The sequence below is a fragment of the Odontomachus brunneus genome, unplaced genomic scaffold, assembly GCF_010583005.1.
Source record: "Odontomachus brunneus isolate Ranch 3 - 2012 unplaced genomic scaffold, Obru_v1 Obru_scaffold_058, whole genome shotgun sequence".
NCBI lineage: Eukaryota > Metazoa > Arthropoda > Insecta > Hymenoptera > Formicidae > Odontomachus > Odontomachus brunneus.
Window position 1 is genome coordinate 1,789,788 of NW_022639508.1, and position 18,709 is coordinate 1,808,496.

At 44.0% G+C, this 18,709-nt stretch overlaps 2 protein-coding genes across 5 annotated transcripts in view; one reads left to right on the plus strand and one right to left on the minus strand.

The window, feature by feature from the left end:
• Nucleotides 1-18,709, plus strand: part of LOC116845833 — a 293,678-nt gene that overhangs the window by 121,619 nt on the left and 153,350 nt on the right. The window lies entirely within an intron of this gene.
• The window catches only part of LOC116845832, a 244,937-nt gene that overhangs the window by 93,730 nt on the left and 132,498 nt on the right, over nt 1-18,709 (minus strand). For both annotated transcript variants that reach the window (XM_032818971.1, XM_032818972.1), the window contains exon 2: nt 11,563-11,786. In XM_032818971.1, coding sequence (XP_032674862.1) covers nt 11,563-11,786 — 224 coding nt within the window. The remainder of the gene's footprint in view (nt 1-11,562; nt 11,787-18,709) is intronic.

Sequence of the window (18,709 nt, forward strand, 5' to 3'; positions counted from 1 at the left end):
GCGAAAATCCACGAATTACGGTTTGAACTGCTTGACCATCCACCTTACTCACCAGATCTAGCCCCAAGCGACTTCTTTTTGTTCCCTCATCTAAAAATTGCGCTCGGAGGACAGAGATTTTCGTCAAATGAAGAGGCAATCACCTTCGTGAACAATTATTTTGCAGAGAAAAACGCCGAGTACTATTTCGACGGGTTACAGAGATGGGAGCATCGCTGGGAGAAGTGTGTAGATTTACAAGGAGACTATGTTGAAAAATAAAAAACAATTTTCAGAAAAAATGACTTGTATCTTTGTTAGGTCGGAAACTTTTCAGACCACCCTCGTATATATATATATATATAAAAGTATTAATTATTAATACGAGCTTGAGTGTTGTGTGTAGAAAAATAGGAACTCGATCCACTTCAGGGACGATTCATAATTCACGATAAAATTCGGGAGAGAGTACAGTATTTGTATACTCGTTTGTTTATTAATCCTCAAATGCTTTCCGCGCGCTACACGTGAAAGACGACGACAGCGACGCGAATGGAATCCTGTCCTTCGAATATTGTTGCGAATTATGGATCTCGAGTGGACTCTAAAGCACGACAAATCAAATAGAATCGTAGGGAACGGTTTATGGATATCCGATGTGACGGAAAAGTTGAAGTATAACGTAACATCCGACGTGGCGGATACGGAAGCGAGGCGGACCACGCCGGTGGAAGTGTGCCGGTCCGATGAAAATAAAGCAAAGCGGAAAACGAGTAAAATATGCACGAGGCGATGAAACTTGCAGATGGCTGTCGACATCTCGAGGTTCCTCCATGCAGAAAATTTCGCGAACGGTAAGATCTCATTTCCGAGCGAGTACTTTAGAGTCGTCGTCGTCGTCGACGTCGTCGTCGAGTACATTGCATTTTTCCTGCAGTCGCGAATATACGCGACGATTCGTCATATGAGCGGCGGAAAAAAGCAGCCGCGCAGATTGCACGTCCGACGATTGGAATCAATCGGTGTAAATTGCTTGTTCCTTGAAAATGCTCGAGAATAAACACGAAGGACGCATCGAGTAAAGACTCGAATAAATTAACGCGCGTAACGGGGACTCTAATGGCAATACGAAATACCTTCTTGCAGGTATTTCAAAATTTCGAGGTGTTCATCGACGCGAGAAGAATTCGATAACGACGTATCATGAATGCGGAAAAAACAATTTACAAACGGTCGAGTGTTGAATTTACCGCTGAAAGTAATCTGACGAGAGTGTTGGAGTTGGAGTTTATCTGGTTATTAGATTTTGCGTAATGTCATAATGAGATCGATACACTCAGAAGAATATAATGTCATCCTTAGTAGAATCCTCTTATATACATGAGGGAATCAAGAGGGAATTCGTCTAAAACTAAGATGAAAATATTCTAAATGCAATATTATTGTTTTCCATTAGAAAAAAAGACTCTTTCGGTAAAAATTTTTGAAAGAATTATAGATCATAGAACATTTTGTAACTAGAATTTTTTGTTAGAATATTTTTCTTTTGGTTTTAAGGAAGCCTTCTTGACGCCATAACATGCACTGGCAGAAATAGATATCTAAAAAATAAAGAACATTTACTTGATTGGTAGCTGTATTAATAATGCATTTACTTAAATCTAAATTCGTTCATTAGAATTAACAATTGTTTTCGTGAAAAGCTAAGATTTCAAGAAAATGTGTATTCCCTTATTTGAAAAATACTTGAAAATATTTTATTAGTGATTATCCTGAAAAATATTTATTTCTTAAATACGTTTAATGTCACATAATGTAAGAAAATTCCGCCAAGGATAGAATTATATTCTGTTTGGATATAACTCTCGAGACTGACAAGAATTCAAAATCATGAACTTTTTAAATAAAGAAACTTGCAAGCCGGCCAACCGTATCGCGGCCGCTTTAGAACATCGTCAATGTAATTGATTGCCGAGACTACAGTTGCTGAAATAGCGGCAACTAGCGTAAATTCGGTCAAGTTAACGCTGCAACACTTTACGGTAACTCTCTTAGTAGTATCCGCCATATCACCCTCCCCCGCCCGCCCCGTCCTTCCCAGTGACGCCTCGCGACGCCGACGAGACTACACAGCTCCCGGCGAACTTGTGAAATTCCACGCTAAGCACTGCACAAATTCTCGGGGGTGATATCGCGCGCTGTAAGAAAGTTCAAGTCGACGTTATCATTACTCGCACACCGGCGCGATCACGAACGCGAGAAAGTTGGCAGGGACGCGTCGGAGGAACAATCCTTCAGCCCCGCTATTCGTCGAGCGACGACACCGCGTCGCTTCGTCGTCGTCGTCCTTACTCCGGCGAGTTCTTCTCCACGGTGAGAGAGAGAGAGAGAGAGAGAGAGAGAGAGAGAGAGAGAGAGAGAGAAAAGGGCTGTTTTATTTCACATTATTTCACGCGTCGAGTCGCGGTGTACGCGTCTGTCAAACGTGGTCGGGACTCGGCAATTTCAATAATACATTGCGCGTTTCTCGCATAATGTATTGCGGCGAAATGAAAAACGGATAATTGTATGAATTCGTTATCGTAATTGTAAAATCATGACAAGTTATATGGGTGCGGCCGATCGATAATTGATACAAAATTTATGTATCGTAGAGAATCTTGTTCGTGCACCGGCGAGTTTTGAACAATTGTGCAATGCGAAATATTATATTCAAATAATAATAATAACAGTCGTTATTTATACGAGAATACTCTTTAGTATACATGAGATATTATACATGAGATATTGTGGATAAACAAAAAAATATATAAATAAAAATAGTATAGAGTATAAACAAATAATAAATAATCAACAATTTATAAAATAGCACACACAGAAGAGATCGTCCATATGTTTAAAATAAAAGTACCAATTCCTGGACCTGCACCTAAATCCCCTAAAAATTCTTATTGTTTTGGTCTTTAAATACGGATATTTAAACTTTCAACATAGAATATATGTATATATTCGATATATGTGTATATTTTTTATGCTGAAAATTTAAATATTTGTACTTAAGAATGTGTGTGTGTCCATAATTACACTGAAAAAAAGTTTTAAACATTTATTTGTAGGATATAGTTCAAAAAATCTTCAAAAATCTTCAAAAAATAGAAAAAAATCTTCATATTTCACGAAATAAATTTTCAAATATTTTTCTCACTGAAAAAGAAAATGTTTGGTATTTGTAACTATAATTACAGAGAGAAAAAATTACTATAATTATAGTCAAGAAAAACATTTTTTAAATTTGACTTTATTATAATTTTAATGATAATAACATTATGTACTACCATTTTACTACAAAGAATATAGTTGGAGTAAGAAATAATTAAAAAATAATTTTATTTAGATCAACTATCTTTTTCTCTCAGTATAGATATATGCCCTGGCATTGGTACTTTTACTTTAATCCTTTAAGTATCACTGGCACCAATAGGGACCACTTAGGATCGGGCAGTTGAAACTTATAAATGTGTTATTTAGAGTGTTTTTGACAATATTTCATTAAAAAAAGTTACTAGAATGTTTCATGAATTATGCATTTTCAAGGGTTAACTTAAAATAAACAAATATTCAAAAAATCCGTGAAAATCTTGCGAAATACGTTTGATATTTTTCTTTCAAGCTATCATTGAAACAAGAAGCTCGATCGACTCGCGCGGCACAAGCGTGTTAATCAAATATCAAAGTTAGTAAGGTGCAAAACATCGCGATTCTCGCTCAAAGATCACGAGAACTTGAACGTCGAGCGGAGGTTGTCGAGCGACCGCGCTCACACATATTTCGCGAGACCTTTAAATTATGTTTGCATCTGACAACTAGACGGAAAATCTCGCGTATGTTGAAGACACTCTAAAAGTTAATGCAGCGACGTGGCCGCCGTGCTTTAAGCCTTTGTCCGGAGCGCTCGGTTAGAACGAGAAGAAAAACGCGACGTGCACGCGTCGCCGTCGTCGAAAGCGGACGCGAAAAGTGAGAAGCGTCGCCAAGCGCGCAGTACACCGAGTAGAATAAATCTGCCTTCGGTCCCCAGATGCGGTGAAGCAATTTTTTCCGCTTCCGCCGGATACGCGCTCGCGCATAACCGCTCCCGCGGCGACGTTGATTCTACGCGGTCGTGTCAAATAACAGCGCGATTTTCCGCCCAGAGGAGTCGTCTGGTTGACACAACCAGATTCATGTGTGGGTCGTACTATCTTTTCTATAGTATATTAATAGCACAGGGGAAGATCTTCACCTCATCGAGTTTGGCAAGAGAAAGTGAGAGAGATGATTCGAAGTTCAAAAATATCCAATTGATTAATCTATAAATACACGAAAGGGGGTGCTCTTCGTGTAATACTTCGTATATCTAACTGGAACATTTAACTCCAGTTGATCCATTTTTTTTTTTATTAAATTATACTGTAATGTCGATAATAATAATTTTATTTCACTGCGTTATTGTTATCATTTTCACGTTGGAGCCAAAACATTATTTTCGCATTGGAGGCCAAAAGTAAGGATAATTTTGATTAGACCAACTGTTTTTCCTTTTCCTTCTCTATGAAATGTGCTGGCGTTGATTCGCGATCGTCGCCCCGTATATCTAACTCGGGCATTTAGCGTGACGTCAATGGCGAAACGCGAATGATGGCGGTCATCCCATCCCCTTCCTCTCTCTCTCTCTCTCTCTCTCTTTCGTTTCCGTTATCAATATCTCGAGAGATATTCGCGAATACCCGGGGAGTCTTCGAGTGGCGCGGAGGCGGCTGCGGAGGCTTTGGCGGATTTACGGGGCCGCGCTTCGAAGTTCACCCGTTAATGACCAGGCCTTACCCACTCGCCCTCCCTCCCTCTGCGCGTTTGCACCCTTTAGTCGGGGATGTAACTTCAGCCGCGAATATCTGAGCCCGCTACTCGAGCTGGCTTAACTAATGACACGTTGCAGCGATATTGTCGCAACTTCCGCGTCGCGAAAGAGCTTTGCCGCCCCCGTCCTCAACCTCTCGCCCCCGCCTCCGCATCGGCAGACGATGTCTTAACAAGTTCGACGAAAGGTGAAACGACGATAACAGATGCCGCCCGCTTTCGAAAACCCGGCACGTCCAATGAACGAGCCAGTTCTCGTCGCGACGACGACGACGACGACGACGACGTTGCTTCCCGTCGTGTCGTCGTAATCAAGCCTCTTCCTCTCGGCGTTCTTAATCGGAGGTGTAATTTTTTTCGGGGAGAGAACTCTATGTTTCCTCGGCATCGTTAGAGAGCACGGGGCTTCTCAGTCGACTGTGTTTGTTTAAAACTAACTTACAATTATAGAGGAATAAATATTTACAACTATGATCACACATAAGGAAATACTATAAATTATGGTTAAGAAAATTATTTTTTTATAAAATTATACTGTAATGTCGGTGATATTAATCTCATTTTACCGTATTACTACTACTATTTTCGCGTTGAAGTAAAAAAATATAGTTGAGACTAAAAGTACATAAGTAATTTTGGTTAGACCAAAATCCTTTCTTCCATTTTCCTTTCTTCTTCTCTGTAAAACATCCTGATTTGCGATCGTCGCAGCCCGCGAATTTCTTCCCACGAACGTTTTCCGAAATAGCGACATTTCCCCCGAGCTTCCCTTGGTCGAACGGAGAAGGAGCGGCGCGAGCCGCAATTCGACAATGCGCGGCGCTCTTCGTTCATAAGGAGCTAATTACATTATTTGACTTGGCAATTACGGAACAGATTTCTCCGCCAACGTTCTCCGCGGCCACACTACGTCTCGTTCTTTCTTTCTTTGCTGCGTGTTTTTTCTTCTCGCGGACGAAGTTAGCTTCGCGGGCCAAGTTAATTACAAGTTACGAAATTAGAACTTTACCGCCTGTTCCCGGTTCCCAGGGCACAAATTAATCCAGCGGCGGGGCGAGCGGGCAGGCAGGAGGAAAAGAATATAAGCGGATTCCGTTAAATATGGCCGTTCTCTTAATAACGGCCGCATCGGGGGCGACGCAATTTGAAAATTAAAACTGCGGGCATTTGTCACGGGAGAAAGTTTGCCGCCCTTTCCGCGGACGCGCGCTTGTACAAGCTCCTCGTATGCGCGTGTCGCGTGATACTCGCGGGAAATAAGCTTGAGAAATAATGCCGGGATGAAATATGCGCAAAGCGCGCCGATTAAGCGCGGCGGGTTCTTCCGATTGGAACATCATGGGTGGTGTTTCGCGGGCACGGCGACTCCCCGCATCACACGGGCGGAAGCGACAAAAAAGTATCACGAGGCGCGTCGGGGGACGCACGTATATCTGTGTGCGTGTGTGTGTGAGAGCAAAATTACGACGTTAAAACTAAACTTTCAACGATGCGACGGAAAATAACAAAGCCCGCGTGCTTTGGAGGCCGTGAGCTTCGCGTCATCCCGCGTCCGCGTTGTTCCCGCGGAACTTGTTACACGCATCGCTTCTGTCGAAAGTTTCGGCGTGAGGGATGAACGCGATACGTCTCGCGTGTTCTCCGCGAGAATTGCAATGTATATATTTCACTTCTCCGCACGCAGCGTCTTCCGTGTAACAGAAAGGGAAAAGAAACAGCGCGTCGAGGACGGTCAGGGAAAAAAGAGAGAGAGAAAGAAAGAGAGAAAGAGAAGAGGGAAAGGGAAAATAAGAAAAAGAATCTGCGCGCGTTTCCGCCGCAAAAAGACCGGGGATACATTTGCGGCGGAAGCGCGTCGGCCGGAAGACGAACAAGCTATCTGGAAATAAGAAAAGAGCGACGCAATAAAAACGCGCGCTTAACGGCCCATTACGGAAGTCGTAAAAAAGATTAAAGTTAAAGCTCCATTATGCAAAATTGCATCGCTCTCTCCTCCGGCTTTCCAGCTCGCGTCACGTGCGCGTCAGCGGCGTGCGTTTGTAGGTGCGTGCGTTCGCTCAAGCGCGCACACGACCGCGTAGTCGGGTAATATCGCGAGTAATACGCTGGCAAAAAATGCCTCTCGGGTGATTTAAATTAGAAAGCTGCTCCGCCGAACTGAAACGCGCTGACAGAGTCGCGCGTCGCTTGTTCTTTCATACATTACAGCAACGAGATCGCGTTTCGAATGTCCCGGGAGGATATCGCGAAAACGAACGTACGCGGGGATGGCCCGCGGGGAAGAGCGGAGGGAAGGGGGGGGGGTGAAACACTTGAAGCTATTTCTCTCGCGGAAATTGCGCGGTTCCGCGCTCACCCGGTATTCCGCATCGCCGTCGCGAACGAAGGCGCGTTGTTTACGAGCGACGCGGCCGCGTAATTGAGAGCGCTTAATAAATAAACACGCCCGCGCTTGAATACGCACCCCCGCCCCGCGCTTCGCCGGCGAGGTGCATGTGCGGATGAGCTGTGAAATATGAATCCATTTTTTTTTTCGGGGAACGTCGGTCCGCCCGGGAGAAAATTACGCTCGGCCTGATGTTTTGTGCGAGCCGCCGTTTCGATCGCGAGGAGCAATCAGCAGTGGCGATTAAACCAGTGGAGACTAACTGTCGATCCGGCGAGTTTATATCGCACGCCAAGTACCATTCCGCGGGGATTTCGGACATTTTATTTGCACAGAACACAGAGTCAATCCACATCTCCTTCTGTCGCGCGATCGACGACCTCTTGAAAATTCGCGAGGGAGACTCTGCGCGAGCGATTTGACACTCTTCGCAGGCGCGTTCGTGGAGCTCGCGTGGTAAGCTGTGTCTCGGTTCGATCGCGAAAGAATAAGAAAGAAAAGAAAAAAAAAAAGAAAACGGAAGAGGGAAAATCGAAGAAGAAGGAAGCGCGAGACAAGGGTAGAACTGAATCCGCTCGCATCCTTCTCTCAAGAAACGAATCTTGATTAATGGCGCAAGTTTCCGCTACCCTGTCCCGCGCCGGCCATGCTCGGAATGCATAATGACCGGGAAAATACATTAAAATTCAACCTCGCGGCGGCCAACCGGAGAGAACCGTCTCTTCCTACCTTCCTTTTCTCTCTCTCTCTCTCGCTCTCTCTCCTTCTCTCTCTTTCTCTCTCTTTCATTGTCCCTCACCCCTTTCTCCCTCACCCAGGTCTCGCAACTACGTCATCCTAAACGCGAAAGGATAACGTCATTCTTCTCGCAATTAGCGCGCCGTCCTTTCTGATTGATGACGACAATTAGTTCGAACCGCGTTGAAAGTACATCGTTCGTACACACGCTGACCGTTGGAACAGATCGTCGCCGTGACGGAGACCGTCAGTTAAGAGTTGCGCGAGCACAACTAGTCAGTCACGAGCCTCTTCCTTGTTAATGGCCGATTCGCTGAATGAAGTCGTTCACCGCGGTGCTTTTTCCAGCCGGTTTCTCTCTCCGTCTCCCTGCGCCGCACACACGCGATGGGATTAATCCTCAAAAGGTCAGCGGGCAGGGTGAACGGGGTGTGGCAATGACGGGATGTGAAAGAGAGGGAGCAAATTGTCCCTACGGTGAGAAAATGTTGCAGTAGAAATTATCACAACATTTTTGTAATCTCGAATCACGCAATTGTCATCGAAATTACTATATATTTGTGCAAAACTGTTATATAAGTTTGACTTTTTATTGCAAAATTATGGTAATTAAACGTTTCTCTATATCGTATAAGATAAATTATTGATCCTTATTAATATCTCTCTTTGACAAACTGGAAAAACTTTGTTTTTCTTGCGACCAGCGGCATTTGCTCACAGTTTTGGTCGTGAAGTTTTCTTTGAATGCAGGGAAGAAGTTCAACTGCAATGCTGCACTGTGAGAGGAAAAATATCTAAGAAGTAAACAATATTTATTCGGTGAACATATTTTTACTTTCATACTATTATAAAATATTCTTCAAATAACAACATATACTTTCTTCAAACTTTATTAGCTCTTCATGAAAGCAATTGCTTATTCTATTTAAATGAAAGAATTCCGATTTGAGTAAATATGTTATTAACGTCCAAATAAAAGCAAAATACCGAATAAATACTTTTTTTGTAATATTTCTTTCCACGTGTGGTCGCTTGAATAAATTGTTTTTCCAGAGTGTGTCAATGATTAAGAGGATGTCAATAATTTGGTGTTTTATCCTATCAGGTAGATCGTCAAATTTAATGTGTGTATAGTAATTTACGCTATAGTATCAGTATAAATCACACTGAGAGAAAAATATAGTTGCTTTCAGCGTCAACTATACTTTTTGCGATTTTAACCAGAAAAATAATTAGAAGAACCATCTTTCTAATAACACTTACTAAAACAATGGTTTTTCTAATTATTTCTGTGGTTAAAATCGCAAAAGAGTATAGTTGACGTCGAAAGCAACTATATTTTTCTCTCAGTGTTCTTTGCGAAAATCTTTGTGCAATAAAAAGAAATATAATTTCAACGTAATTTTTGCCACAATATTCTCCCCGTTGAGCTTGACATCGCGTTAATGGAAAAGAAGCGCGGCAGAATTTGGTCGAATTTCATGGCAACCCGTGCTTTTCCCTGAGCGATATCGAACGCGGAATATCGAGCGAATATTGTCGCACAATGATACGAGTTACGAAGGAGATAGAGTTTCCTGGCGCGCGTTATGGAATATAAATATTTCACCGGAGAGTGCGGGACGTGTGGCGGTTACCTACATCAAAAATAGCCGGTAATTCGCGCTGTTTGACTGTGCCCGCGATAATAACATCAAGTCGTAATTTATGGTTATTTCACGGCAAGAACTTTCCGGCGGCGACGACGACGACGACGACGACGACGATGACGACGCTGCCGCCGACGCGGGTCGATATTCCCGGGGTGTCGTCGGCACATCCTTCCGAACGACTTCATTCTTTTAAAACAATAAAATTCGCATCGACCGACCAAATTCTCGCATCGAGGTAGGAATTTTTACGGGCGGGCATAAAAGGCGGACCCGCATGCAGTTAACCTTAACAGTCTCACGAATCTTTTTCCGCAAGCTTCGCCGAGCGAGTGTGTTACGTAAAACGCGGGTCCCCTCTCTCTCTCCCTCTCCTCTTTCCCTCTCCCTTGCGCTCTTTCCTCGTGTCAATGGGAAAGAATCTATAAATAATTGAAAACATTATAATCTCGTAACGTGCAATTTTATCGTTACGTCACAAATACACTCGATGATATCAGGCTTACGTTGTGACGTCGACGCGTTTTTTTGCTGTTTTTTTTTTTTTACTTTCTCGACGACGACGTCGACATTGATGACGAGATGAGGAGAACTCGCACGACACCGTGTATTAGCGCGTTTAATACCGCCTGCAGTTTCCAGTTGAAACACGAGTTGCCACAGCGCAATTTCGCAGCGCAAATTGCCGCGTTTTAATGGCTCCCAGCTGATCCTTTAAACACTTGCGCGCTGTGTATAGCGTTAAGTAGCTTAATAATTAACTCGGCGCATGTAGCTGTGGCGCGTCGCAATAAAATTCATCGCGGATTAATTGAAAAATAATATCCCCGCGCGATTGCGCAGTTTACACGCTCGCGCGCGAATGCCGCTTAAGCGCTTAATAAATTCGACGTTAAACATTCCGATAATTAACAGCGCGGATTAGATCCTCATTGAGGAACGTACGAGTACACGTGAGTTAATTGTATAAAACGGAGGGCCGAGAGGGGGGGCAAACTTTGTGGTCCTCGTGCGAACCTTTTCGCTGCGGGCGACTCGCGCTCGTCCAGCTGACGGTTTCGCGAGAGCGGCTGGTTTTTTGCGAGTAACGCGAATAACGGAGAGCGTAAATCTCGGTGGAAGTGCGATTCGTATCGTGCGTAAGTCCACGTTAAATGCGCATCAACGAGCGACTCAAGGTGACGGCAAATCGGAGAGCCGGATCGACGAGCGTTCATGCGCAACGGCCCCCGCATTAATGAATTTCGTTTTCCGTTCTTTTTTTTTTTTTCTTTTTACATAAGAATATGATCTCGCGAGAGCCGTTCCGATCTCGCCTTGACCCGGTTCCCTCGTCCCGAGGCGATCCGGTGTGGTGAGCGGCCTGTCGAGCTTCGCCGTTATTCAAATTGCTTCTCGCGCGTCAAATCACCGAATCTCTTGACTCCACGCGGATGCTTTTGACCGAAGGTCGGGAGGCATGACCGAGACGATGTGTGCTGTCTCTCACGTCTGTGAGACGTATAAATTCCATAATACATGTAATGCGACCCTTTTCGTTTCTCGTTGTTGCGCGTAAAGTTACGCTTAAAATTGAGACTCAACCCGTATTTAGAACGGATCAAGTTTGTTTTACACAGTTACCTGAAAACAATTGTAATGTAATTTACAGAGAGACAATTCCCAAAGTAAGTTGTGTTTGCGAGCGTATCAACTACTCTTCAGCTGGATTCGCGACCGCGTTATCTCGTCGAGTAAAACGCGTCACATTGTTCTCTTCGTATCGCTGTATATCTCATTACGTCGTGAGACGATTCGTCGAAGCTGCCCCCGTGAGACAGTTCACGACAAAGGCCGGAGATCTATTCGCAATTGCGCCTTTTAGCGCGTGCATATATATACACACGTGCGCGCAGAGTTTCACGGGTGACTTACCTTGTAACTGCCGACCGCATGCGCGCCATCGTAGATGTAGAGATGGTCGTTGCAGTCTAGATGCAGTTGATCGAATCGGAGCATGAACCGCTGTAGGATGCTGTGAGTCTGGAAAGTAATGGCGCAATTGAGGTCCCTCTCATTTTGCGAAGTAAGAACGGCGCCGTCGATCTTCCTGTAAAGATCCCGCAGGAAGTACTTCTTGCAAATGTCGGTCATCTGATCTGTAAAGGAAACGGAAACACACATGAAGGGAGAGAGAGAGAGAGTGAGTGAGTGAGTGAGTGAGTTAGTCGGTCGCGTTTAACGATCGATGAGTCGCGCTATAAATGCGACGCGCAATCGCGGCGTTATCAGAATTGCTCTCTAAAGTACAATCTTATGCGTCTAAGTGTACTCTTCACTAAAATACTACACTTGCAATTGCTGGTTCAGTTATAAATATAGCACTGCGATCAATAGAATTTCGTTGAAAGGATTAGTTTATAGTAGCAACAGTTCCTATTATTGATGCACTGTGCAAACACAGACAGTGCCATCGACAGTGCACGCGAGGCGCATGGAAGCCGCTAATTCCACCGCCACATGCGCAGAAAGTTGAATTTGGTGCAGCGTACAGAAGAAAATGTTTGGTCGGATGCAGCAATTCCTTTTTGAATCGTTCATGTTTCAACTAGAAAATTGGTTCTTACAACCAAACTATTTTTTCCACGCATACAACGAGTTTGTTGCATTAGAAATTCTACGGGAGGTGTGAAATCTTACTACCTTACTTACTGGTCCAAATCAGTGAGATACAAGACGGAATACTACAGTGGTAGTGTTCCCACTGAAAATCAGTGAATCAAGTCAAGACTTGCACAAATAAAAGAAAATATTAAGTTTGTGCAAGTGCTCTTTTAATATATGTGATATTATATTACACATATATAATTATATATTATGTATGTACATGAAAAGCAACATAGTCTGCTCAGCAGTATTCGATATTTCGGAAAAATCGCAGAGAAAGAGAATCGATGTTTCCGCTTGATTGTGATATGTCGCGTTTCTTTTTATATATATTTTTTTTCCAGTAGGAGCAACGCTATTACGTATCTCGGTATAAACGATACAAACGCACGATCGCGCTTCTGTTCCACTACCCACGCATTTTAAATATCTGTCGTCCGTACAAAGGTAAAACACCCGCGTTTTGAGGTCAGTGCTGAAAATTCCACTTTCGCGCGCTCCCGCGCACGCGGATGACACGCGGTGAGAACGCGCGTCGCGCAAACAACCGCAATACCAGAGCTAGATGCGCGATTGCAGCAGCCGTTGCGGATTTGCATTTAAAACGAATGATAACGAATGCACGTCGGCAGTAGGTAGTCCCGGCAGTCAACGCGTCGGGAAATAAGTTACAGACGCACTTCGTTCTCAGTCTGGGAGAGAGAGAAAGAGAAAGAAGGATGGGAGAAAGGGGAAGAGAGAGAGAGAGAGAGAGAGAGAGAGAGAGAGAGAGAGAGAGAGAGAGAGACCCCATATTGCGGGATCGCCATAGTTTCCCCGACGTTATGTTATGCCGTAACATATTTCGCGACAGCAGAGGTTGCAGTTCTAGAACTTCGCGCTCTCGTCTTAGTCTTGCGTCTTCCTTCCTTCCTTCCTTCCTTCCTTCCGTCCGTCCGTCCGTCCATCCGTTCGTCCTTCCTTGCTTACGGCCACCCACACTCCTCGTTTACTCTCGCTCCGGCTGTGCAACGTCGAAATTACTTACTCTCGAGAGTGAGCCCGAGACGAATGCGTTCGTTCGCACCGCTTAAAGCGCAGCCTGCGAACGTCGTCGTTGCGTCATGCCGGCTTTCGCATCACGTCCCGTCACGCCGCGCTGCACCGCGTTTTCAGCTGGGAAGCGAGCGAATAAACAGCCGCGGGCGAATCTAGCGCGATCAATTACACCGGCTAATAATTCATCGGCTCGCTAGTCCGCTAGCCCGAGAGAAGCAAGCCGGCGAATTGTGCGGGACGTGCGTGATGTGGAAGAGCGCCCGTGCGAATGCGTTATTAATACGATCGTTCGATCGTTACATCGCGCGCGCTTGGCAAAATCGCGAACGCGCGTAGAGACGCGTAAAGAGACGCGTTTATGGGCTCGTCACTCCCCGAATTGAAATTTTGGCCCTACCTTCGGCCTAAACTCTCTGGCATCTATATGTTCTGGAGGGTCTATGCATGTTTAACATGTATGGAAATTTAAATCCTATTTAGCGCCTCTAATAAATGGCGAAAAACGCATAAAACGCCACTTGTTGGTTCTAAAGAGAACCTCTTGGCAAAGCTGTAGGTTAAATGGAGTTGAAAGAACTTGATACAGGTTTCAAAGGATCAAAGTAAATGTTAAATAGTATATGAGGTCGAAAGTAAGATCAAGATTTCGGGCTCAAGCAAACGGAATTTATTGCAACCTGCTTGGCGCTTCTGAGTGGCGGAGGGCGCACAAAGTGCCACATGTAGGTTCCAAAGAGGATCTCATGGCAAGGTTGTCGGTTGGATAGGTTGAGGGAGGTTGTGGACTTCAGAGTGTTGAGGTCGAAAGAGAGTGGGATCAGTTTCGACTCGATTCATCAGATGTAGATTCGTCCATGGATTTATCGCGTAAACTTGTTGGAGCGGTTTGCTTCGAAGATGACGTCTAGCCGGGACGTCACTCTCGTGACTTTTGACGACGGCAGAAATTCGTTAACGCCAACGTCGAGATCCTCTAACGCCAAATTCAGGCCATTTCGCAAATGGGGCGCGTATAACGCGACATGCTTTATAAATGAATTCATTCTATCGAACTGCCGCCGTCTCTAATAACAAGTTGGCGAAGTCGTTAACTTTTACTGCACATTGGCGCCGAGTTTTACGGGACTTTTTCGCACCTCGGCCATCGCCACCGACGACGACGACTTTGTCCGCTCGTCGAACACGTACGGTGCGTTGCACATCTGGAGAGATGTAGCAGGTGAACAGGAAAAACGTGACTCGCCGCTAAGTAATGCATTATGGCACGCGCAGGTGGCATTCCGAATTGCGGAAGGTTATAACAGCGATCGTCGATCCGCACGTGAATCGGCAATCGCTGTTTCCTCTGTATCGATCGACATTGCTATTTTTCGCCACGGTACGTAAGACGGATGAAAACGAAGGCACGTCCGACATAATTTCGAGCTATATTTAACATAAGATCAGAATACCAATGCCTGGATACGTATCTAACTCTGGACATTCTTATCGTTCCGATTCTTAGATACGAATATCAAAATTTTCAATATAAAATATATAATGTGTACATATAGTATATATGTTGAATATATATCAGCTAAATTGCATTTCGCCCATTGCATTAAAATTAGACTAAGTTGGAATCTCGGTCGTCTAAATTCAGGTGGGATACGATTGTGCAAATAGGTAAGAGTGACAGACGCGAAAAGTGAAACCAAGGATTCCAAATCCGGAATTTGTAAACGTCGAAATCAACAACTGTGATGAGAGAGAGAGAGAGAGAGAGAGAGAGAGAGAGAGAGAGAAAGAGAGAGAGAGAGAGACGCGCGTCTTTCGAATCTGCATCGAATTCGAGATCAGTTTGCGAGAGACAAATTTTGCGCGAAAACGCCGGGATCGAACTATCCGTGGGAGGAGAAACTGTTTTCTCAGACAACCGCGATTTAGCCGACGTGTATACTTTGCGCATTCGACCGAGCTGGTATTCGCGTATACCGACTACTGGCTATATACTAGCTAACCATCCCTATAACTGGTATTAACTTCGTCGTAGCGGAAAGTCTCGATTCTCCAGTTTCTCGTGTCCGAGATGATTCTGCGGAAAGCGAACCGCTTAAATATCGTCCGATCTTCGGGACAAAATCGAGATGTTTGCACAGCGATATTCCGTTGGCGCGTTTCCACGGAGACGGGCGCCGCGCGGGAGCCGCGTTCTCGTTGTCGCTCTACCAAGCGCGATTACGCTCCTCAATACTCTCAATAGCGAGCGCCGGATGAGCATCGATCAAGAACACTCACACTTGATCAACCGCGATCGCTCCTTGAAGAACCTCCGCCGCCATAGCCGCGGAGCGTTTAAATGCACGTCCAACAGACTGCAGTGCTCAATGCCTGTTTTGATCGGCGAATCGAACCGGCCACGTCGAGTTACTCGACCGATTGGCAACCGATTGATCCCCGGATCGTCGAGATAATGAAAGTCGATTTGATCTCTTTCTCTCTCTTGCTCGTTCTCTCAATGTGCTCGCTATTAAACTCAGTCTACCGCACCTGATGGGATAAGAGGCGCAAGCTAAATTTCCGCTTACTCCGAAAATACCGTTGGACCATAATCTTAAAAGGGACACCTCGCCACCTCCGCCCCTGTGTGATTCGCGTTGATTTGAATCGCGATGATTGAAGACGTTTTTAGACGACAAGAGGGTTAAGGTGAAAATACTAATATCTGGACATTAATCATTTTAACATCTAACTCTGGACGTTCTTATTATTATTCTTTATTTTTGTTTTGGCCTTTGAAGATTTAAATTAATATTTAAATTTTCAATGTAGAATATATACACATGTATTGAATATGTTCCAGTAAACACCATATATATATATGTGTATGTATATTTTTAATATCAGTTTACCAGTTCCTTATGCACTCCCTAAACCATCGAAACCTGATCTGAACTAAATTTTGTATAGTTACTCTCTATAATCCTGCGAAAAATATATGAGAAAAATACATGAGAAACCTGAACATCCCACCTATTTCCCCTGATTTAATCCTCTTGACACTTTAAGATAATTTGGTCAAAGCTGGGTAGTTTCAGCTAGTCAATAATATAACATTGATGTAATACTATTGATGTATCACTTGGAGTTTACTGAGATACGCGTATATTCGATGTTGAAAGTTTATATATTTACATAGAAACTAAAGTAATAAGTGTTAGGTATTAGTGTTATTAGCGCCAAGCTATCAGTATTTTTAGCTTAATCCGCCGGTTTATATCGCACTATTTTTATAGTGATCAGGATTCTCTTGAGATCGTGGCATCGGTACTGCTTCGATGATGGTGGGGATTTATTACGCTCCTACTTTTCGGACGTGTATGTATGTATATTTTATCGATCGCGTCTATGTGCTTACGTGGCCGCCGTCGTTGCCGTCGCCGACGCTGCTGTCGCGGAAATAGTGGAGTTACTCTGCTGTTTTATTTGTTATTTATCGCGCGAAACGGGTTGTCGTGTCGGGCTGACGCTCGATTGCAAATTTCACTGCGATCGCGTCGACGTCGCGCTCAATTAGCACGGTAAACTGCATCTGGCTAGGAAAGTCGTCCCGAGGTACGATTAATTAATCATCATCGTTCGAGATTACTCGCTGGTTCAATCACGTACTGATTACTACGACGATTCACGCGTAATTCGATCAAACGTCTTTCAATATTCCACGAATTATTCCGACCGTCCCTTCCGACTTCTGTTCCGCACTTACGTCTCCATCTCGCTAAAATAAAATCTCTTTCTGTTATCACAGAAATACCCGAAATAAACGTGTACGTAATCTCTAATATCCTTCGGCCGCCGCCGTGAAACTTTTAAGCGCGCCTCGCGTAAATATGTTAAATAACACAGGCGCGACTCAGCTAAAAGTCTCTGCTAAAAATTTCCATCTCGATCACTTTTCAACGCATTAAAATCTTAAGACTGATTCAGAGGCGAGAAAATACATCGGGGACATATGTAAAATAGTCCGAACACTTTCCTCTTGCTTTAACGATCAATAAATTACTGTAACGTTAACGTTGCTTTTCCGATTACTTATTGATTGTTACACGGAGAAGATTTTATAATAAAACTTATCATAGGACTTTGCAATTGAAGAATAGATTGATATTCTACAGTTATTTATTCTACTTTTTCATTTCATATGTATTACTTACATTTTAAATGAAGAAAATATCAGTTCGGGTAACTAAATCGAGATCAGACGAAAAACTCACTGACGAGAAATAATATTTCTGTTACTGCGACCGAAAACATTCTTCAGAACATTAAGCTGCATGAAAACTCGGTTGAGATAACTGAGAGCAATTGGCTGAGTAGAAACCTCCTACGGGAATCTTTCTGTTCGTACAACCGAGTTTTTCATCTGGTCCCCAAGTAACAGAAAATTCAGTTACACTAACGGAATTGCTTTCCTCCCCTCCCCCTCTCCTCACAGAAACTGAAATGTACTATTAAAACACTTGCTGTGCTTTCAGTGAAATCTGCTATGCTTCCAACGAAATTTACTATATTTCTTAGCAAGGTAAATTTTGCTAATAGTTTATTCCTGGAGTACTAATAACATATTAAAATTGATGACATTTTGTATGAAGGAAAACCATAATATTCTCTCCGCATAGAACAAAAGGAAAGTGTTCGAACTATTTTACGCATCTGCTCGACCAATTTCAGGTATCATTTTATGGATATGTTAGCGGCATTGTGCAAAACTCTGGCATTGCATAGAATGCCTAGGCATTCTACAAAATGTCTATCAGTTTTCATATATAATGCTTAGGTATTCTCTACAATGTCGAATTTCTCACTTTACCGGTATTAGATACCTTTTCTTGGACACATCTTTTGTGGATAAATCTTTCTATTTCTACATATTTTGTAAGAATTTTTAGTGTGTGTATTTTCTCGATACTCTGTCATAAATCAAGATTGCCGCCGCGAGAGGCCAAGAGCCTTAACGACTTGCGCGCTCACAGTGACGAAGCGCGATTCGCGCGGAACGTTTTCTCAGAGCGAGCTCTCGGGGAAGCTCTCGGGGAAAAGGAGATCAATCCGCTCGATTCGGCCCAAGTTTCGCGACACGACGCGGTGCCGCGACTCCGAGGCCGGATCTCACGTCGAGATTTCCTTGGCGTCGCTGATTCGTTTCGCTTGGACGGGCAAGGGACGAAAGGACGAAAATAAAAAGCCTGTAACGAGGCAGGCACGGTTCCCGGCCGCGAAGAAGCACGAAGAGTAGGAAAGAGGAGGTCGTCTCCGCCGTTCTGAACAAGAAACTCGATTGAAAAGTTTCCGCTCGCTCGTCTCTCTCTCTCTCTCTCTCTCTCTCTCTCTCTCTCTC